Source organism: Styela clava, chromosome 14 (genome assembly GCF_964204865.1).
Source record: "Styela clava chromosome 14, kaStyClav1.hap1.2, whole genome shotgun sequence".
NCBI lineage: Eukaryota > Metazoa > Chordata > Ascidiacea > Stolidobranchia > Styelidae > Styela > Styela clava.
The window spans coordinates 195,858-220,349 of NC_135263.1; the positions used below are offsets into that span (position 1 = coordinate 195,858).

Genomic DNA, 24,492 nt, shown 5'->3' on the forward strand with positions numbered 1-24,492 from the left:
AGATATCGGTGAGTCTGTCAATATTGGCGGAGAATTATGCCAGGCGTGTGGCATTATAAATAAGAATATTTTGAAGTGGTTGGAGTCATTAAAACTTTCCGGATGCTTTTAATCCGTCAGGTGGTGTTAGATTAATGGATTAATTGAAAAGCAAATTGTCAAACTGTGCGGGATTTAAAGAAGATGTGTTGTTGATAACTAATGTTTGAAGTTACTTTCGTTATTCGGCGAAAACTTTAGTTATGAATACCTTATCAGCTTACTTATCTGAAAATGATTAAATTCACCTCGAAGAGGGCGAAGCCGATAAGACGGATTATCACATGGCGAAACACGGTCCATCGACCAATGAAGTCACTGTGAATGTAAACAACGCTGAACGCTGTGAATGTAATCAACGGTATAGAACGTGGCATTCAAAAATATTTTTGCACACATACTCCTCTCATTCAGCACGCGCTTTCTATTTTGAATTCCACATTAATATATTTCGATTCAAACGAGATTTTACTTCAATATTAAATAAAAGATGTTTAACGAGGAAAAATAATCCAAACCCAACCGCTCCGTCGCCAATCATTTATGACATCATAAAACAGTATATTTGATATTCCCTAACTATATAGGCAGAAGCTTATTCTCAACAAATACTATTATTAAAGAACAATGCATTTTACTAGTCTGTATTATGACCACAAAATAGAGTTTGGCGCCAAGGTTAGTTTACTTGTCGTAAAATTTTATTTGGTTTGGATTGAGCAGACAATGTTCCTGCCAAAACTTAACCACGTGACTAAACAAAGTACATTCCAGAATAAATAGAAATGATCCAAGTTCAAACAAGATATTCGGGATAAATATTATTGTCAAACTCGTTTATTAATGTTCTTCATAAATCGAGTACATTGCAGATTTCTATTTTATACTAGAAATTTTATTTATTTCAGTTTATTCTAGTGAAATTTCGTAATAAAATACACGTTTCCTTCCCGCTCCGAACATATCCCTGAACAAGTAAAGACGCTGTTGGCTATGTTTACCTATGCATTGCCCATGGCTCCGATTTAAAGACATCACGGGACTTTCACGCTAAAACTTTATGAGCTAACAGGTGACTTAAAGCATAATATTTGTAGCCAAATCATAATTTATGATGATAATATTTTCTGGATTATGATAGGTGTAAGGCTTGAGGCAAATAGGAAAAACAAGCTTTTGAAAGTCTTATTAATGCTGTTAATGGCGGTCTGTAGATGAGGTTTTTTCTCAAAAGACGCTGAATTACATACATATTACATTCTTAATAAGCAACGCCCAAAGGTGCACCCGCGAAGCCGCCAGAGCCAATAACCTAAATATTTATTCAAACTATGGACCAGCGATGATGATTTGCCAATGTCCACTTATTAACTAAGCTCGTTCAGGACATGACCACACAGATCTTAAAATAATTCCGCGCTGCGCTGGATTCCGCTTCTTGGTTAGAATCAGGAGTGAATGTATTTACAGCGTCGTCCACCGCCATTTAAATGGCGTTCTATTGGATTGGAGTGTCAGTTTAAAAATTTGTTTAACTTTGTCGCTATAAAAAGCATGTACAGTCTATTCAACGTAGTTCATGAAAAGAAACTATTATATGGGGGGAATGTTATACCGTTTTGTAAACATGTAATCGGAGCAAAATAATTCGCAGACTATTGATAGCAGGAAACGGTAAACGCTACTCGACTATACATTCTGAACAGAGAAATGCGAACCCATCAAATAAAGAACGGGTCTACCATATTAATTCTATGGGGCAGGGGTGTTGGAAATGTTTGTTTTAGAATACACCATGATTGTTTAAAGTGCTATTTACGCTCAAGGGGACTCAAAAACAACATAAATTTTTTAATTAATTCTACAAAAATGAAGAAAATATTTTCAACACATGAACTGTCTATGTATATTTATACCCAAATCATTGCACAAAAGTTATGTCCTCACTAAAATAAATGACCTGATTCCTTTTTTTTGGTTAGGTGGGTTATTTATCCTACAACAGTTGTTGGTCATTTTTGCGGGAAAGAATTTTAATTAAAAGAATTTAATTGAAATACACTTGAATAAACACCCGAAAGTATCAGAACGTCCTATCTATGATTGAACGTTGTTTTATATTATTCCTAAACTTCCGGCCTATGGTTAGCACACTAAACATCTGTTGGAGTTGCACGCAAAACAAACAAAAGATACAATTCCCTGCGTTATGCGAACTAAAAACAGACAAAAAACAAAGCATACAATAGAGAAAGGTCGGTTCTCATTTCAATGAAGTATATGGCCTTAAAAATCAAAGAGCCTTGATCGTACAAAAACTAAAGTATTATGACGAATTTATTCTATTTCGAAGATTGTCGGAATGATTCAATAGGGGGGATTTGTTTTGGTGTCATTCAAATGACATAGAGATATACTGGAACATCTGACAAAACGGAATTTGTTTGTATGAACAGCAATGCAAGGCTAGCTAGAAGCTATATTATACGGAAGCTGTAAATGGTGTGCTTCCACTTTCATATCTTTGACCGGACAATCGGAAGTTTTCTCACTTGTTCTTATTGAGTTTCCGTTTTTTTCCAGCATACATAAGACATGAATTACGATAGTCACTTTCAAAAAGCGTTGTTTCAATAGAATAAAATTAAACTAAATTCCTCGGATGTCCACAGTTCGGCCTGAATACACGAAAATAATATTGCATGGATGGAAGAATCGGGCGACATTCAAGCTTCACATTTTTCTATTTATTTTCCGTTTAACACCATACATGAGGCATAAATAGTCACTAACATAAGCCCATTGAATTAATAGAATCAATTCAAACTAAATATCTCAGACGCCCACAGTTGGTCAGTACATACAAACAAGAAGTCTCCTATGTCTCGCGTGGCTTGGTGATAAGTATGGCTTTGTTGCACAAATCTGAATTTATTATAAAGAACTGCAACCTAATACGTTTGAACAAATACGGAGAAACGTCCAATACACGGGGCAGACAATTATTCCCTCCCTAAAACAATTTTTCCGCCTCCAATTACCACGTATTATGATCTCACAACGGCTATTCCAAAATTGCAAACAAATAAAAGGCGGGAATATCTTGTTTGACACCAAATACCTTGAGAAGAGGCGGAGCAGTATCATGTAACAATGGTACACACTGTTACAAAACAATGTATGACACGACCTGTATTGTGACAAATTTCTCAAAACAAAATGTTTTATTATTCGCAAATAATCGAACTAATTACTAGAGAAATTCAACACAGTTGTGTAAATATCCGAACAAATTTAACAAAAATGTTTGCTTCGTTGAAACCGCAGATAAATGTTGTGGCTCGTTGTAAGAATTACCTGGTATATTCGACTCTGAGGTAACTAAAGGCCAATCATAGAGGAGAGGCCCAAAAAAAGTTAACAATTAATCCATTAATAAATTAATTTGATCAATCAGCGTCAAAACATCTACCCTGCAAAAACATCGCCATACAGCATCGCGCTATTTAGACTTGTGCCCAGACCACAACTCGTAAAATTCATTCCACATTTACATTTTTGTACGAACAGCGACATAGAATTTGAGACATGCTAGTGTGACAGGATTTTTTCTTGTGTTGTCTGCACATTTAAAAAATGAAAAGAAAAATCTGGGACACCAGTATACGACGGTTAGTAGGTATGTACGTACAATCCCAATGTCATTTGAATGCTTTGTTCCATAAAGGAATATTATTGGGCGGCCATATAGACAGCACATACCTACACATAGTCAGAAATAGCAAATTCTACTGGCTAATCGTCGGCCCAAGATAGCAGTAGCACATTTCTCTTACGACCCACCAATGGCCTAGCCATGTATAATTCAACTATAATTTACCGGTTGTACGGCTACAAAATAAAATTTCCGTATTTGGTGAATATCGGTGTTACAGACACTTGTAAAGATTTAAGTACAAGGGGCGGGACTTTGATTATGTCGTAACATTCTATCGCAATATTATGATATCAGAATACATTATGATGATATGTTTATTATGACGTCTAAATTGAAATTTAGTCATCTAGGCAAACACTGGTATCTGAGTTACAGCATCTATAAACGCGACAATAAAATGGAACAAAACATCTCTAAGCGGTATTTTTATACGGCCAAGCGATATACTATTCTTAAAACTATCATCGTCCTTGCGTTGTTTACCTAGCCTATTTCTTCGTTAGAAAACATAACTGTAAAGTAACCAATATAATCAAGAGACGGCCGTTTCCTCAATAATTTTAATGTATTCTTAGGACGATTGATATTAAATATAAATACCGATTAAACTGATTTGATAACCAATACGGCCAAACCCGGTTCCCGGGTTGTTTACCTGACCTATTTTAACGCTAGAAAATATCAGAAAATTTTAACGCATCCTAGGGACATTGTTTAATTAATCTTACATCAAAACTACGATTATTTATTAATTCAAAGAAGTAGCCGGCAGTATATGAGTTTTGGGACAGCCCATGTCCCGATGCCAGATCCTGATTGGAATTATTCGAACTAGGAAAGCGTCAATGAAATAAAACATCACTGAGAGGAATTCTTATTAGGTCAAGCGAGGCACATACGGCTCTCAAACGGTCATCGTCCCTTGGATTGTTTGCACGACCTATTTTAACGTTGCAAAAAACAACTGGACGGCAATGTAACTAATTTACCTCACATGGAACTCGTTTACTCAATAGTTTTAAAGCATCCTTGAAATGATCTCAAATTAATCCTAAATCTTAAATTTATTCTCAATCTCGCGTCTAAATATTGATTTAAATATATTTTTTTTAAAGTAATTCAAGGAACAAAAGGTGGCCAACAGTATATGAGCCTCTTATATAGCAAGGGTTGTCAAACGGTAGGGCGCTTCCCACGAGGGAGGCGTAGACAATTTTTGAGGGGCGTCAAGCAAATTAAAAATATTTGTTAGATTTGATCTTGCCCGCCTTATTCTGGGTATTTACATTTCTTTATTTGAGGTATTTAAATTCCATCTACGTATTTTCAACGTGTTTTTTTGAATAAAACATAATTTTCGCCTTATCATCTGTTATTTGTAGCTTATTGTTCGCTAGTTATTTTTGAGGTGGGGTGCAAGACTTGGCAAATTCTAAAAAGAGGGCGCTTTGCGACTTTGCGTTATGTGACTTTGTCAAAGCTCTGTGTTTAGGATAAACCGTCTATGAGTCGAAACCGGTGACATCAAAGTGTGACTGAAAAGATATTACCTGAATAGGAAGCGTTGTGTTGGACATGTTGGTTCGAGACTTTCCGACATGTTGGTAAATAGAGTAATGCACAGTAAAAGATAAGAGAAGTCGCTATAAAGTTTGTTTACATCGTGTTTATAGAATAATATCTAAGCACGTCTAACATAGAATAAGCCCTATTAAGAAATTAACAAAAGTGAATCAAATCAGTTTACGAATAACAAGCTGAAATCTTTGATCGATGCGTTGCGTAATGCTTCAAATCGCGCCTCACTTCCTGGCGAGCAATTCATCATGGTAATTCCTATGTAGTTTCAGTAGCTCCTACTTTAAAAGACTTTGGTAATTTTGGTCAGAAAAGAGTCTTTCTGAACTTCTGTGTGAATGCGCGTGACTTTTCATTCAGCAAATTTTATCATGACAGTGTCACTGATGACCGTTCATTTCATAGCAGAAGCACTCACTAATACTAAGACTTTCTGGAAAACTTTGCACTTGGGCTGAGTTGCATTGGCTGAACAGTATACGAGTGATTTCTGCGGTTTGGACAGACTCAATTTTTAAGGACAAGTCCACATATACAAATCTGGTTACCTACAGTGATAACTTACACCAGTTACGGTGTGAACAAAACCCATGGTTATGATCGAATCGAATTGGACTTAACCCAACAACAACCCAGGCCAAATTCGAATACTCAACTCAGGCCTGACTAGGATAAAAAAAAACTATCTTTTTTACACGCGGCCAAAACATGTTTGGTAAATGAAAACTGATGGAGTAATTAACATTCCTCATAAAACAAACGATTCAATCGGTAAATAATATGGGAAGGGCGTGACCAACCTATTAATCTGTCTTGAAGCAGATGGCAGGAAAACCACTAAAACAATATATCGGGTAAAACCCATAAATTTCGGTTAAATCAAAGGAAACAAGATTGATATTAATTGTATTCGCCATTCATATAGCTGTAGAAAACAGCTTGCTCAGAAGCACAGCCGAAAAAAAATGAAAAATTCATCGGCTTCAGCGGGCGAGATGACGTGGTGTTTGATTGCCCACGATGACGTAGGATATTAATAGTACTTCGCAGGTTCAGAGCAATAGTAACTACCTAATTTGGCGATTGGGGAAGATATATGAAACCAAAAATATTTAGACCCATCCATGGGCGAGTCAAACTTTTCTGCTGCCGGGGCGAGTTTCTAATAATGATGCCCCTTATATCAACTTCAGAAATAATTCAGGTAACAAACAAATTATAGATGTTGTTATACATAAGAATGAATAAATTAAAGGTTAAGTAAAAAGGAAATGTTTGTATTATTACAGTTACAGATGACATAGCTGGCTAGAGGGAGTCAGTCGTCGATTCAACGCTATGCCCGCCACACCATATGGACGTTATAGATTTTACAGGATAAAATAAACTGAAAATCTCTTAGCTCATCCAAAAGCCCTATTATAAACCCAGATATTGGCTACTTTGGAAATTGAAATTATGAAATCACGATTACCCAAGTAGAGCAACAAAACATCGCTTTATCGAATTTCCCCGAAGAATTGGAAAATGGCAGCATTTCAGTATATTAGTATGTCAGTATAATGCCTCTGTTTGACAAAGGATATACATTGATAGAGGAAACACAAATGTAACAGAGAAATAATACTGAAAAGATTTATGGCTCAGATGCTTACGTTGGTCTAACCAAAAAAAAAACGTTGGCAAATAATAAAGCAATAAATTATGGTTACTTGATCCGGTGAAATTGCGCCATACTGGGATCATATTTGAATTGCGGTCGATAATCGTTATAGGAGTTATTAGGTAATTTGCTTTGCTATAATGAGTATGCCCTCACCAAGGACAAATTTGAACAATTAAGGGTCTAAAAACCTCTCATATTATTTGGTGCCACTCAAATTACACCCCGTTTAAATAAAACTCGTTATATCGAAATTCCATACAGCATCATTTCAGTAGCGACACATTGTCGTCGCCACCTAATTAGCCATCCCCAACTTGAAAAAATAAAATTCTGGGCAATGTATGGCAACGAATTAAACGCGGTTATTAGTTCAAATTATTAGGTTTGGCGCCACCTAATTCTGAGTAATTCATTAAAACCTCGATTTCTCCCCGAAATAACTTAAATGTGAAACAAACAATTTATCTAGAGATGCTGAACTAAGGACATCATCGCAACGATTTTGTGATATATCATTCGAAATTTATAATCAAATATGCTTAATATCCAAGCCGCTTTGATTGCGTCGGTACAACAACCTGACGTTATCAATAACTCCATGCCTCGCGTCACGCGCTACTTTACGCATGTTACGCAAAAGATGGCATCGATACCACGTAGCGTCGAGACATTATTATTTGAACGTCCATGTAAAAAAAATTATTTAACTCGATGTTACACATTAAAAATATTACCAAAATTCATTTTTTTGCGTTCAGATTCTATAGAAGGTCATATCTAGCCAGTTTGTGGCAATTTGCCATTGCATCATTGTTTCTATTCAGTGATCCGTCAAAATATTTCCGTAATGTAAACCTGGCGCCAGAGAATAATTTCTGAAATTACATTCCAGAATTACATAATTTACTCAAGATTGATAATGCAAATGAATGCATTTTATTGTGGTATTGGCTATTTCTCTCGCTGAATGATAAATAAAACAAAATGCAAATGATATATTGCAGCGGTTGCGATATATCATGATTTATGATTGAACATTTTAATCATAATTTGGTAAATACTAGAAAATACCAAAGTTTGAGCAAAACGATATATAAAACTAATGCAAATGCGATTCGTGTTCATAACGTGAGCCCATATAATTTTATTCCGAAACTTTTCTGACAAACTCACTTAGTGACATCGTGGGCAAAACAGTGCTCAGTGGGTGTAAAAAATTAGGCAAGGTAGATTTAACAGGAAAGAATATTGTCGTTGCCCTATATCTTCGCTAAATGCGCTTCCATTCTGTCAAATTACGTTGCAAAAACTTCCAATTGAGTTATATCTAACATAAGAAAAAGGTTTTTGCTAAACCATCAAGTATCACAATATAACTTCTCATAACTAAGTGCTGTTCTATTCTGCGGAGAGAGCAAATTATTTCATAAGGAAATCAGATTAGTCTTTTGGTCACCACGAGTACCTAAGTTCGTCAGCTCGTTTAGAGTCGTGATTAGACAAGTGCGAGAGGTGAGGGCAGCATTTCGCACCACGTGCGGTAGCTAGTGCTAGACCTCTGTACGTAGTGAAACGACATTACAACATTTTTAACTGTAGAAAAGAATGCAACTATTAAAAGTATTAGTACGGTAATCCGAACAACAGCGCATGACATTCGACAGACACTATTCAAAAACGATCCGATATTTGAGAGTTTCGGTGGGTGGCGAGAAATCATAAATATGAATAATAATTTTGAAATATAAAGTTTTATAAAAACAAAGAAATTTTTTGAAAAACCACAAAATTCTCATTTTACTATAAACGGGAGAAAATTTTCGCCTAACTGTTGACAACATGATCCATTGTATCAAATTGCTCTATTATGATCATTAAATATCTATGACATAATAATGATGAAGACGATAAACTCTCATCGTTTGCAATTCAATATCAACGCCAGGATAAGCTTTCAAAAACACGGTTCAGATTAAATTTGTTCGATTCGATGGTATTTTTATATTTTTTGTGAGATTTGTATAATTTTTGTTTCTGTAACTATTTAGTCAGGGCTAGACACAAAATAGTTTGCTCAGAAGTGAAGAAAACTTGTTTAAAAGCAAAATTGAAAATGAACCCAAAAAACGAAAAAACTTGTTTAAAAGCAAAATTGAAAATGAACCCAAAAAACGTAAACGAACCCAACACGTTGCTGTTGAGAGCTGCAATCACAGAATCAAACAGTTGATTTAGAAATATGAACAATGAACTTTGGACATAATAAGGTTCCTGATAATCAGACGCTTGAAGGTTAGCAATAAACAGACTTTCACAGGTATAACCTAACGAAATTGATAGGGACTGAATTGCTGTGTGTGTAAAATGTAAAATTCGTGAAGTTTTGGACCAAATTTGCCTCAGACAAATCACCCAATAGGGTGAGCATATATAATTACCCGACTGCATTTTCGGTGAATTGACATCACAGTTATGCTTGTCATCTGACAATCTTTAGTTTACTTAGGCTAGTATGAAAAAAAATCCCCGTTTATATAACTTCGAAATGAGTTTGAAGTTTAGTGTAGCACAATGGGGGTGATTATGAAGCTGAACAATTGGAAAAATACGAATAAATATTTCAATAGTCAATCTTAAAATAAACCAAACCAAACTGCCTAAATTAGCTTTAACTTAATCCTAAAATGAAATGCCGCCGTAAGTAAGAAGTAACTCACCAGAATAATATGTAAACTCCATACTGTGGAAATATCCATTCATTTTAAACTTCGTATTTTCGTTTATATTCCAATTTCTCTAATTTGCATAAACGACAACGATTAGTTCATTTTTAATAAACTAAAGCAAGAGTGAAAATACTAAAGTTTTAAATTTATTCGTAAAAGCTTCCACGACGTTGAGAATAACAACAAATTGATCTAAAAAGAACAATATTCGAAATTCGAATTTACCGGACTCACATAGTAATTCCAGCGTGAGATATAATGATAAAGTTACGTAAATAAAAACAAAAATTTAGAGAGATTTGAATGAATAAATTCCCAATATCATAACCACAGATTAACAAAACAATAAAATCGTACTATATATGTCATATACCCTACAGCGCTTTTCAGCCAGGGTTACACGACAACTTGGGATCTATAATTAATACGTATATTGTTTAAATATAATCAAATTAGGTTTGCCACTATTATTAAATTTACTACACTTTGAAGTCAATCTGTTTGTCAGTATTAGGTTTGCTTTTACCGTATATGTATTTATAGTTACACAACTCAGACAATAAACTACAATTAAACTATATTGAACAGAGGTTCCTCCAGCCTATGAAATGTTTCATTGCTCCACCAAAAAGCCTGAACACTACTGGTCTACAATCTAAATGACCGAAGATATCTTGACAAACTCAACAAACCAACGCTTTCCTAATTCTTCGAATATTCAAAAATATTCCCCATTATTGATTTCCTGCCAAAGCATTTACGCTAATGCATAAAATGTGTAACCGAAGGAGTGAAAATTTGGGCAGAAATGATTATTTCTTTCTAGCATGGGCTCTGTACAATTCGCACTCTCACGGCAACATTAACCACGAACCAAGCATAGCTTTTATTAGTTTTACGAAATATTATTCAAAAACTATTTTCCATCAAAAAATAATTTGATTTTCCAAAATTCCAGATAAAACGAAACAGATATATATTGATACGAACTCTAGGAAGAAATTCATCCGTTTAAATAAATTGTTGAATTTACCAAATTTTTGAAATTACTTGAGCAACAATATTGGCAAGTGAATGACCATAGCTGCTACGCTAACAGATGCGATAGTGTATCAAGAATTTTGTAACTTAGTTCCAGGTGTGTGGGAAAATATAAATTCAAAAAAATGAACCTAAATACATGAAACGCTATCATAAATGCTCCGCGGATAAGTCACGGCAGCAGGACCAAACTAGCTTGTGTCACATTTCAAGGTTTCGAGAAAATCGCGAAACCCAAAGTTGGGCATAAGGCTCTGGTTCCATTACATTTTTACGGATATTTGAACCCATACTCACCCTAACTCATGGGTTTTAGCACCCCCATATAGATTGAACCCGCGGATACACACATGGGTTCAAATGTACGGTCACCTGAGGCTCTACCAAAAATCAAAACTAAAACAGGCACAGATTTGAAACCCAAGATGGCCCCTAGTCTGCAACGTCAGGAGATCAAAACAGTCTATTTCTGAGAAATGTCACATTAGCGACTTTAGGTTTTAATGAGCAAAGTATGGGATAAACGTTTTGCTAAGGCAGTTATGCCGAGATCATTGATTATAATATGTTTACAGCCTCAGCTAAAATTAAGTAATGAGCTACATTTGAGCAAGGTCCTTTAAACTTTCTAAAATTCATATTTTTTTTATAATATATTCATTGTAAAAAAAAACGAAAAAATGAAACTCATGTAAAACACATACATGCTCCAGGTAATTGTAGTAGAAATAAAAAGAAAAATGTACGTTCAAAGTATATAGTCATGCTCTTCGCGGGTAGACGACCGATAAAAATACCGATCAAGTGAAAGTTTTGTGGGAAGTTTTCATACAGTTTCAAACTTAACAAGACTATCAACAGGCAGTCTTATCGGGATTTGGTCCTAAATTCTGATCTGCGCTCACAAACAACCTAACAACTGACAAAGCTTCAACAAGTATCCCTATCCCTTCAGAGTACAAATCCACAGTTTCTAATATACGAAGCAACAAGGCGTTCTTTCATGATATCATGCTGAAGTCATTGACATTAATTCGATTTACAAACTAAAAACTTTTCTAATGCTTAAACGGTAATTCCACTTTCCAACCAGCCATAAATTAGGCGAACACAGCAACACAGTGAACTAGTGTTCAATCCAATGCCTAAATGCACGATTATATTGAATAATTAAGTATAATTGGTAACACAGGTGTTTGTAAGGGCCATAGAAAACGGATAAATTTATCAACGGGACATATTTGGAATGAATTAGAGATTGCATGGAATTTTTAGTGAGAAAATTTTTGATTCCCAGTCCGGTTGATCGTGTTTACATATTTTCACTGATAACAGTTTCTTTAGAAATGCATCGGGCCGTACCTTGCGTACAATAGTTACTCGACCCCGTCTCATCTAGTTGGACTGACGAACTTATTCCCAGATTTCGGTCAAATGGTTGTGTTGGCTATATATTCATATCATAGGTCTATCTAAAATTCATTTCCCAATTTTGGTCTATTTCCTATTCTCCACAGAATCATTATCGTTGGACCCTTCTCAGGCGCAAATGAAAGAGTTTCACATAGAATAGCATTATTGTTTTATGTCTATAACAGACCTTCTGGCTTTTGCTCCTACGCCAAAGAATCCTTCATACATATGAATACCAAAGATAGATAGGCTATTGAAAACTGAAGTTTGTAACGTTAGCTTGGGATCTGGTACAGACGGAGCAAAACTTTGAGACGATGAGACACTGATAGAAATAACTTCACAAATAATAAAAACCACCCTAATAATTTATAGACAAACTCTTCAAACTCAATCTGCTAATTCGACACCAGGATAGTCTGCAAACGACTGAAACACTTCAATTGGTGAGTATGACGTAACAATCAATTATTACGTCACAGCAAGATGTCTTGCATTGGAGATATGCATGTCGTCAGCCTGTTGCGATTCTGCTGCTTGTTATTGTTTACGGTAGATAAATAATAATGGAATAACTGCATAAAGGCGGAGAGAAAGGTTGGTTTAAAAAAATGGGTTTGCGATATCAAGTCATATGGTGTTTTTTATAATCCAGGCTGCAAATTAGCAAAATATAATAGGCAATTCACCGAAATGCATGCGTAGACTTTGGTATGTGGATATCAGGACGGTGTTAAAGTGTTTCGATAATTTTACGTTCGCCCTGTGATACATCGCTGGCCTATTCGTGTAAAGCGGTTTTTCTGGTTTGGTGCAGAAATCACAAAAATTCATTGAATGGTTATTATTATTTCCACCTGGGCAAACTTATTGTGTTTGTTTGGTTAGGCAGAAATTTAGGCACTCAGAACTCAGTCAGGTGAGAAATGGATGAGATGGGCTAGTGGCGTAAGTTATTGACTGGCCAAATATGACTGCGTGAAGACTGTTAATCAGTTTAAAATAGGAATACAAAGAATGAGGCAGTTAAGGCGAATTGTCCTAGTTACAGCAGTTTTCTGGATTCTGTCTCTGCATTGATTTGCTCTGATATTCATAGTTTTGTAATTTTCGTCATAAGCAAGAATCTTAATGGCTAAATGAATAAAATACAATCTTAAATGCAAAACACGCTACCATGTAAATTTTTCTCACATTGAAAATGGGAACAGTCGATTTGCGAGAAACTACTTTGGGCAGGAAGTAAATTTGCGCGAATGTCGCTTTGTGTGAAAGAATTTTGACGTGAACGTAGTTTTGCATTATTGACTACCCATAACTCAATCGACAGACTCTACTAACTATGATATTCGTTATTTTTCCTTGGCGTATGTTGGGGATGGTCAACGGACCTGAATTTTATTGGCCCTAAACACTATCCATACTCATCGCACACTCGTCTCGAAATAAATCGTGTGAGAAATAAAATAATGATGAGTCATAGCGCAAAATTCATCTCCTACGGAAGAGGCCATTGCACCTGACTTACCTCAGTTGGTGCAGTGTTTAATATTTGCTTAACTTGAACTCGTTTACGTTTTTCTGTACTTACTGACAAGTGATGTGATACATGGTTTCTCTTGGCATCTCAGCGGTGGCCTACAAATTTGATTAGAGTTATTTTTATTTCTGACCGGTTGCGCGACCATATTTCTATGAGTTTCAGTATCTCTCAGTATGAAATGTAACTTTACTAAGAGATGAGTCTCTTTTACTTCTTAGTGAGTGCGTTTAACGCACCATCATAATTCTGCGTGGTTTTAGTAGCATTTTGCATTTCAGTGGTCGCCGAAAACCTTTCTCACAAACGAGTAACTTCCGAGTGAGTGAGAGAGGGCTAGAAATGAGTAGGTTTCAAAAATTAAATCAGTAATGAATGATAATTGGATCGACATGGACTGACAAGCGGTGACTGAAACATAAAATCCATGCGAAGCAATTGATCGATATAAAGTAATTTAAGTTTGACATCCCCATTTGTGAAACTTTCTGATGCGGAAGTGTGATGACTCATAAGTCAAGGTTCATAAGGAGGCACAATTTTATTGCGCATCGATGCGTCGATGACCGATTCCATATTTGGTCGAAACAAATTAGTTACGATTATTTGAATACAGAGTGAAGCTGAAATTATATACCTGCATCGTTTTGCTCAGCTTTCGTTTTTGAATTGTTTTTTCCGCAAGAACAATTTATTTTAAATTTTAGGCACTCCAAGATGGTTGGAGGCTTGAAACCACTAGAGGGATAATACTTTCATATTTTTTTTTCTTTTTTTCGGAGTCCTCTGGGACCCGGTATTCCACCCCAAATTTAGCGGTTTCATTATACTTCGTGGCAACATTTTTCAATAAAATACGTGAACTGTTTTTGTATGTCTGTGGGGCCCGTTATTCGAACAACATCCTCTCAGTTCAATTTACTTAAAATGGGAACACTTTATAGAGCGTTGGAATTGGTGTCCTATAATTGATCTTAACTGTCTTGTTTTCAAAAGCCAGGAAGACTGGGATTAAACACATTCATATTCAAGGTTGGTTGTCACGGAACTTGAACGTAGTAGGCTACGTTTCTCAAAATTGATTTCCCTATTGAAATCGTCGCTAAAAGGTATTATTAGGACTCAATTATGACTGACATTCAAAGAGAAAGCTATTATTAGCGACAACGCTATCATTTCCAAAAATTATGATTCTGCTAACAAATATTAAAAGACTTAAATCACGGGGGATTAAGCAGAATGGGTTTAACAATAATCGAAGTTCAAGTAAGTCGTTATTCATTCACGTCGTATAACGTTATTTTTAAATGTTTAAAATTAAATTTATCAGAAGATTCGTCTTCGACTTCAGCATGTATGGTTATTAAAACGCCCGAAGAGGCCTTTCATCAACGAATGGTTGATTCATATTACTCACGCGGCAGTTTCAAGGCAGTTAGAGTAATTTGTGAGCAGAACTAAAATAGGATAAAGTTGCTTCACTCAAGCCGGTCTTTGAACCCTGCTAAGTATCATTCGGACTTTCGAATTTATCAATGGGCGGTTTTATTACCCCGTCCACTGGTGTTACTAACTAAGGGTCTGAGACAGTGGTTCTCGAACTATCACAATGGGTGTCCCCTTCCCAAAGACCCTTTTTATTTGTGCCCCATGCTACAATATACTAGTATTTCAAGAACATTTTAAAAAAATGCGTCATAGAAATCCGTGATAGGGTTTTACGGTGTTGTAATGAAACTACTACAAGTTTAATTGGCGAATATTCAATATCGTGGCACTTCGGATTTGCAATACTAAACAAGAGTTCTGTAAAGCTAATTAGTTGTTAGTCTTTGTTCGTGACCGCTGGGGAACTGCTCCGTGCCCCCCTCATGGGCTAGTTTGAGTAGCCCTGATCCAAGACAATCACTTGTGAGCAGTCCGCAAAATTGTTGGTATCCACAATACTTGAAAATTACACCTGGATGGACTGGGCAGGGGTCGAATGTCATCACCCACCGATATGTTTGTTTTCAAAACTACCCATCGCCCCACGCCAAGTCATTCAACCAAAAATTATTGAAATCGCACAGGATCAAATTTCCCGATGCGGACGTATAATAATATGTTTGTGCTGAAATAACCACTCATATACTTCTTGGCTGCCATTAACGAAAGTTGGATAGAGTCGCTTATGAATGCATTTGCTCAAACGGAAATAAAAATATGCGTATTTTTGGTGAAAAGATGGCGGGCTAGTTTGGCGTAATGCCACATAGTGGCGCAATATCTATAGATATGGCGAAATGTTTGGTCTATCGAGTCTCGTGGTATACGGAGGTCATTTGAAAAAAATAGCCTTCTAACGCAATATTCGTATAAATAATAAATTTTTGGCAAAATATCGGGTCCCAGAGGGAGTTTGAAGAAAACCAAATGAAAGGCAATAGTGTTTCTGGCACTGACTGAATTTGATTAAGCGGCAATCAAATCGAAAATATACCCTAAGACAGCAGAATAAGAACCTAATTTTTGAAGTCTTTGGGCCCCGATTAAGAAACTAGTCCAGGGATCCTCAAATTTTATTCTCATATATAATTTAAATTCGATTGGGAACCTCAGTTTTAGTCCAACAAAATTACTGCATTTTTGATTCATTTTTAAAGCTGAGCGAGGTATTTTTAAACGAGTAAGCCTAAGCTATAGCTATAAGTCCTTGTGCAAGCATACTACAGGGATTCGAATTAAGTTTGACCGATGTTTAGCATTGCTAATCTGTGTCAAGTAAAAACAAACTTCCGAGGTATGTAGGAAACCGGATGGGATATTTCAATGGGATTTGGGGCCTCCGAGTGTGCTCGGGGTCGCGATACTTCTAAATATGGGCAACCCTCCCCTGCCTGTCTGCATATTTGTGAGAAAATATTAACAGAAACCATAATTGTGAAAAACAGTTATCTTATTATCCGATGATTAAACTACAAAACAAGCAATAGATGCAAACACACAGGCCGAAGGTACAATCACTCCTACATAACTTGCTTAGTGGTTCTAAAGGTTATAGTCGAATATGACAAAATGGCATAACATTACCAGTTAGGGCAGCTATGGTACCTTAATATTTACTATATTACAGAACCAAGACAAGCAAGAAAATATGCAGCAACACAGCGCACTCCAGTGACATATTGATCGTTGAAAACAAAAGCCTCCTCCCACGTACAAGTCGTCTCAAGTGGGTTCCATTGTCGTCATAAACAATGGTTTTATTTTGGGGCCACGCTGTGAAAATATTCAGTAAATTGCTAGTAAAAACAGCGATATGGTAGCTGTTAGGTCGTTAGACCCTAACTATAACTTATTTGGGTACTCCCGTAGTGTGTGTACCAGGTTGGGGTTAGGCCACAATTTTATTCCGATTTTCCATATTTTAGTTCTGTTACGCATTCGGGATCTGTCTGTGTTGGCCAAGTGAATATCCCCCCTGTCCATAGGTTTCAGTTCCTTTACACAACTTGATGTAAAACAGGCGAACAAAATTGGTTACCTCCATATTGGTGCACATGCACACACTTCTGAAGCGCCATATATAGGGCAGGTTATGCTGATTAAAAAACAGAAAAGATTTGAACGTTCAAGAAATAGTAGCCCATATATATATCAGTGGAGGCACCTACAGAGCTTTTGCATTTGATGTGTTTGATTCATTGGGATCTTGAAATCTCGCGGTTACCAGTCTGGCACTTGCAGTGAAAGATTCCCAACCACGTCTTTTAATTACATCCACAAGACAGCAAATTAATTAAGTCTGATCCACAAGACCAATTCAGCTTCCGTGAGCACACTTAAGCACCAATTAGGACCGACAAGCGCAGTCCTTGAAAGAAGGAATGAAAGAAAAATATTTACAAGTTGAATTTTTATCTCTTTGATCAGTGATGTCAAGTGGGCGGAGTTAGGAGATGATCAGCCAATAACAGATCGAAGTTGGATGAGGTCATTCAACCATGGCACACACACAATGTGTTCTTTTTTGTTGCGATATATCTATACCGCATAGTTGGTCGGTTCTGACCATACGCTATATTTTGCGCGGGAATTCCATGTTCCACCAACTTCTATTTTATAAATACTCGACCTTGTATGTCGGACGGAACCTGACTAGTTAACTACGAGTAGGGCTGAAGAGTCGAGGGAAATCTATAACCGAGTCCGACAGAAAATAATCCTGCTTTGACTCCGGGTTGACACCAATTTTGACTCCGACTTTGAAGAAATCCAAATTTTGATACCTGAAATATTCAACCTAATAGTTTTTGAGTTTCTTTCGGATATTTTGATTTTGGCTATTAGTCTTATATTTCTGTGTTTCCAACGCGGGCTGTTGTTCCACCCAAGTGCGAAGCAAAATTAGGAATTTGTTTACCCAGTCGAATTACCCATATAGTACCAATAAAGCCTGCGATTGTTGTCCTTTCACAACTTTCAGATTTATGGAATGGATTGTCTGCGTCTCGTCAAACATAAGGGTGGAAATCGATAAAAAGCGCTACCGCGAATTTATATAATGCGACCCGACGTTGTTCATGCATTAAATAGCGCCCGTTAGATACGCACTAACGCTTCTTCAACACGCGAACCCCTTCACCGTGGGTCACTTCAAAGCCCCATGTATCACCATGGGTTCGATGCATCACAATTTAACGCAAGTTAACGTGCGGGATCAATCAACTGACTGCACTGTTAGAATTATCAGGAAAATGAACTGACTTTAACAGTTTCAAGTAGAAGGACAGAACTTGCCGAGAGAAAGATTGAGGAATAAAGAGTCGTAGGCACAATTTATTAAACAAGTTAACATATTGGGATTGATCAATTATACTGTTGAACTTATCATAAAACTAAAATGACAATTATGCATCGCATTAAGAAGAAGGCGTAGAATTTGTCAAGACGAAGTGTTTTGGGACAAACTATTATAAATTCGTACGTTACAGATTTAGAAAATAAACCAAATGTCCACCATTTCGTCCAGGATATATATCTTTCAATAGCACTGCTGTAAAAGTAAATTATTCTAGTAAAAGTTCACATTAGGGTGACTGAAACCCAGGTTAATCCCCCTTCATAAATCACGTTCTTTGTTTTCGTTTAAACTTCCTTTTCCTCAAATAAGGCTCAACTACGCAGCAAAAAAAGGAACAAGCAGTTCAATAAAAAAAGAGAAGTGCTCAAATATATGACGCGAGACCCAAGATTGGAACAGTGATCCTCCGTATAAATAATAAATTTTTTAAAAAGGTCGAAATCCATTGGCCTCCAAAATTTGTTAAATAATGAAAGTAATAGTCGTTTAGTAATTTTTTTCGTAACCAAATATAGAAACTCAAAATCTGCTGATACCATATTTGCAGAAAATGGTATTTTTTAACAACAACAGCCAAGCATTCCTACAAGAATAAAAAAACAGGACAAACTGACAAAACGATTTATGAATACTTTGCATGTCCAATAAATAAACATAGAATCGAACAAGGAGTACAACAACAACAACAATACTTCAGAAAAACATCCATGCGTGCATTTTGTGTTCAATAAATAAGCATGCCATCGAACATAGTCGCTACATTGCATTAAAAAATGAGAAGAATTGCATAGCGACACATGTGACAGGATGTGAGACATTTTATTATAAATGTTGAATGAGAGGCGGGTTCTCTTTGTTTGGTAACGTTTGTTTTAATATATCCATCTAGAAGTAACTATGTATCAATAAACTTTAAATAATAACATTCCAGGAAACATTCAAAAGAAACCCCAACAGTAAGGCAAATACATGATACCCAATCATGGGATAAAAGGAGGTCAGAATCCGAGAAAACCGACTTATATTTAATAGCACAAAGTGCATCCTAACTTGTTAGGCCTTTATAAGGTCAAATTCAAATTTGATTGACGCCATTTCAGAAGGCGTGGTGCCAAGTTTACCAGCGAAGTAAAACTATGATTTATGCTTCGAAATTGGGATATAAAAACCAATGTTAGAACCGCATCCGTCAACCGTCGCCTTAGAAATCTCTTCGCACGCTAATTTGTAATTAAAGCATCATTAATTGAAAAACTCGAAGGCAAAACAAAAACGGTTTTTGTTTGAACAAGAGCAGATCCAATTTCCTGTTTAATCAACGTACAAATATGCTAACAGATGTGGTGGATATATTATTTGTTTAGCTGTGACGGGAAATCGAGCAAACATGAAACAAACTAAGGAAAATCCCCGAGATAATATCGAGGGGAACAAGTAAACGAAAATTCCATCCCAGAGTTAATTATCATTGCCAGGGGGTGAAAAAAACATTGATTTGAATCAAAGGTGTTGAGCTTTGATTAGAATAATTCAGACAGACAATTTATAGATGTTTCGCATCTAATTGTTCCAATTTTTTTTATTTCATATATGATGCCCTCATGAAAAACCAGTTTGGATATCGATACCGTTAGTTGATACATGGAATTCACATTCGTAAAATAGTTTTTGCACATACTCTTCCTAAACGATACCGACAGATTGCATGTGCGACTTATTAGACGATGTCAACAGTGATTACTACTTCACAAAAATTATACCCAACATATTAAGTACTTTATAACTCGGGTCATGTTGATCTGAATTGCGGCGGAAACCGACACCCCTTTTACTAATTTTTTCCGGATAAGTGCAATAAATGATTGAAAACGTTATTTTTTGAAACAAGCCGACTTTGATTTGATTTGATTATAATTTTTGAAGCAAATAAACAACGGAACGAAACGATCTGAGTCATAGGAATAGCGAACGACAATCCCACCATTAAATAAACAAGAATGTTTTCAGAGTCATTGCTATGTAACAATCTGAAGTTTCAAGTTTGTGTGATGTCATAATTGAGGAACCCAATATGTCTACTATGTCATCACAAAGGTGCAACTGGGCAAACAACAACTGAAATCAAGCGAATCATAACTTGCATCCTGGGTAAATATGATGATTGCCAGGTTTTGACACGCAAACAAAATATAAATTCATTCTTCTTGTATCAAAAAGTGAAATATAAAATAAGTAATTGTTTGATTATGTTTCTTTAGCATGTTTTTTCAGTTGTTTCATGAATTACGGCAACTTGATTTCAACACCAATGGTTTTAATACCGCGCCAATTGCCAAATCTTCCTAGTCGTAGTAAAATTTAAATCTTACTTAGTCTTAACACAACACAAATATGTTTTCAACGCCGCATAGCGAATGAAATCAGAAAATAAACAATTGAGACAGTGTGCTATTTATTATATCAGCATATCTTATTCAATCTGTTTAATTATTGAATTACGTAGGTTTTTTAACGACACCACAAAATTAGATTTTAAATCTCCCCTCCTCCACGCAGTTGATATAAATTATAAAGCACCTTGCTTGTTTGAATTCACATTCTCAGTGGAACTACAAAGCGATGAAATTTTCATCTCGAATCCTCAATAAGTTACTTGAATAAGTGCGATTGCCAAGAGGCTGAAGCTTTGAATTTGACTACTATGTTAGCATTGAAGAATAAGAATGATCCCATTCCTATTCATGAACCTGCCATAAACTGATTATTGTACATATTGTCGTTGTGCCGTACCTCTTTGTTTTGTGTATTGTACTAGAGTTTTATCTGTATATTTCATGTCTGATGTCCTATAACGCGGCAGTTGTAAACTGCATCTATACTTGTTAGGGGTACATGTCGCACATCTGTGTCGTAGGCCAGTAAGGTCTTAAACATGTATCCCGTCTCTGTTATACTGTTCAACTATTTTGCAGATACTGTTACATTTTGAGGAAAATAAACATACATACAGATACATACATGTTTACTATCTCATCCAGGGTGTAATAAACTAGGTAGGCAATGTCGAAACGGAAAGATTCCGGTCTTTCCAGAAAATACTCGCTCCCTACTTAGCCGTGGAAAACTTGTAAAGAGTCTTGTTTGGATGGGGGCGTATATTACGCTGTATAAAATTAGGGGTGGAATTTTTCCCCGAGGATATTATGCAAAAAACGGTACTCCCGTAGTGTGTCTACAAGGTTGGGATTAGGCCATAATTTTATTCAAATTTTCCTCATTTTAGTTCTATTATGAGTTCGGAACTGTCTGTGTTAGCCAAGTGAATATACCCATTCCCATACCCCAGATTCTGCGGTGAAAAATCAACCTTCATTTGCTTAGCGGTTTAAAAATAGTCAACGTTTACCACATGTTGCTGAATAAACTTATTTTGATTTGGTCGCGTTAACAAAGGATACGGTTGATGGGGCCTGGGGTCAAAATGGCGACCTTGGACAAGTCAGGAAACACGAAGAAACCGCCATTTTGAATCAATGCCAGTGACCCAAATGCGTGAAATATTTGGATGAGATCGGTATTTGTTAGTTGAGTTATTAACGAACATAGTATTGGGTCGATGATCAGTGCGTGAAACTATTTTGGCGTCACAGGTTAGGGATGTTGTCAAGTAACTGTGTAATTCTAACACAAATGAAAACACTCGAGTATACAAAATCCCAAAATATGACACTCTGACACTCAGACTTTTATGCGACCTTGGTATGTATGTATGTATGTTTATTTGCCTCAAAAATGTAACAGTATCTGCATAACAGTTAAACGGTAAGAGACGGGATACATGTTCAAGACCTTACTGGCCTAAGACACAGATGTGCGACATGCACCCCAACAAGTATAACTGCAGTTTAGGACTGCTGCGTTATAGTAGGACAACATACATGACATATACAAATAAAACTCGTGTACAATACACAAGACAAAGAGGTACGGCACCACGATGATATGTGCTATGAACTGCATGTACGTTTATATCATATGTTTCATACATTTATGCGATTTTGAAACTGTTCAAGTGCGTACAGTAATTTTTGTATGAAAGAATAAATATATTAATCCAGAAACTTTTTTTGTAGATGTTTTTTTTTGTATCTAAAATATTTTAGATTAAAAGTTGCTAAGAAATTCAGAGCCGTGAACCGAACTGTTCAAACTAAATATAAAGTCGTAAAGATATGCGTGACCATCGATAATATGGGAGTATCCGACTATCTATTAATTAGATGAAGATATATAAAATCAAGCAACAGGGTGTCAAAACAACTACTGAATATAAAACAATTTAACACAAGATGTAGTACGCTTAAATGCTATAGTATTGACATCATACCTATGTTGAATTTGAGTTGGGTCGCGCGAGACTAACTTCCTATCTTTTCTCTGTGCCTTTATGCTAGTGGATTCGTATGCGTAAACATGGCCATTGTTGTAAACTGCTTGTCTGAGGAAGTCTGACTCTGGTCAGACGAAACGTTACAGAAATACATTTGTGTTAGTGTGCAGCTGGACTCCTTATTTGGATAGAATACCCATGTTGGCTACGCAATTTATTACGTACAGTGTTGCACTGAATGAAATACGTTGGCGAATTAAAATTTAAAGAAAAATAAAATAAAAAACACAGTTAAAAATCAGTGACTACAATAAATTATTCTATACATAGAGATAAACTAGAGATAATGGTGTATTATCGCATACAATAAATGCAATCTGATACAAGCATGGGTGCCGGCCGACTCACAAAGACAGTGGGAGTAAAACTTCTTCGTGGAAAATTCTATGCCTTTTCAACGTTGTTCTTTTAATATAATCATTATTGTATTGTTTGTATGTCTCCATCTCTTCACTACACGTGGGAAGAGCACTGTTTACTGAGCCTTGTTAACGAGGTGCTAACAGATAGCAATCTGTTGTTTGTGAGATTAAGTAATAATATAAATCAGTTATTGATGAAATACGACAGTAATTGTCATAACAGACGAATGTATGTTTGATAAGCTTTGCTTTGTGTAAACTTGAAGTAGAAGGATAAAATGAGACATCATTGAATACAAAATAGTAGTACAACATGTACATTGTATATATATGTAATCAAATGAAGTTTTACACGTCGTTCACCTCGAACAAGATTTTGCCAATACCATGAAAGGCTTTATATTTATTGCACCTTGAGATGGTTGGCACGTGTTTAGATCATTAGATTTTTTGATGCTAATATAATTAGATCCAAAGTTTTAACCACGCGGTCAACGCGCCATATTTCTTTATGTCTACGACATATGGTTTGATTCACATTTATCTTCACGAATTTAAAAAATAAAAATAAGCTCCTCGGTTTCCATTATTACTGATCCCAGTGAAATAAAAAACATTTCGAAATAAAAATTACTTGGGTCAAGATATTTGTACTACCTTAAAAGGCAAAGCCCCCAAACAATAGAGAAAAAATAGAATACGGGAGTAACGACATTCTAAAATCCACGATCATAAAAGAAAAATTAAATTCGCCATTGCTACATAGTATTGAATAAATTATTTCAACCGCACCTTAATATGAAACACATCAATCATAATTTATTTTTACAATCGAGGAAATCGCAAAGAAGGGAAACTTAGTGTATAAAGCATTTTGCTATTATTTTAAAATACTATTATAAATAGGTAACAGTCAGACATCCGCTATACGAATTTGGCGGCAAATTATGAATCTGAAAGCCAATTTGGCGCAAATTTTATTACATCAATTATTCCGTCATAAAGCCTAAAATGCAGAACAACAAATATTTACATTTTTCGGTTTCCTGTTTGTTATTATGTCGTAACAGTCGATCCGTAACTCACGTCACAAACAAAAAATATAACAGAAAC

At 35.9% G+C, this 24,492-nt stretch overlaps 1 protein-coding gene across 4 annotated transcripts in view; it reads right to left on the minus strand.

Annotated features, from left to right (window-relative positions):
* LOC120341635 (teneurin-3-like) overlaps window positions 1–24,492 on the minus strand; it is a 116,976-nt gene that overhangs the window by 83,330 nt on the left and 9,154 nt on the right. The window contains exon 1 of one of the 4 annotated variants that reach the window (XM_078119662.1): window positions 9,719–9,776. The exons of the other annotated variants lie outside the window; for them this stretch is intronic. Within the exon in view, the coding sequence (XP_077975788.1) occupies window positions 9,719–9,761 (43 nt within the window). The 5' untranslated portion in view covers window positions 9,762–9,776. Of the gene's footprint in view, window positions 1–9,718; window positions 9,777–24,492 lie in introns of those variants that run through there. 4 annotated transcript variants of the gene reach the window in all.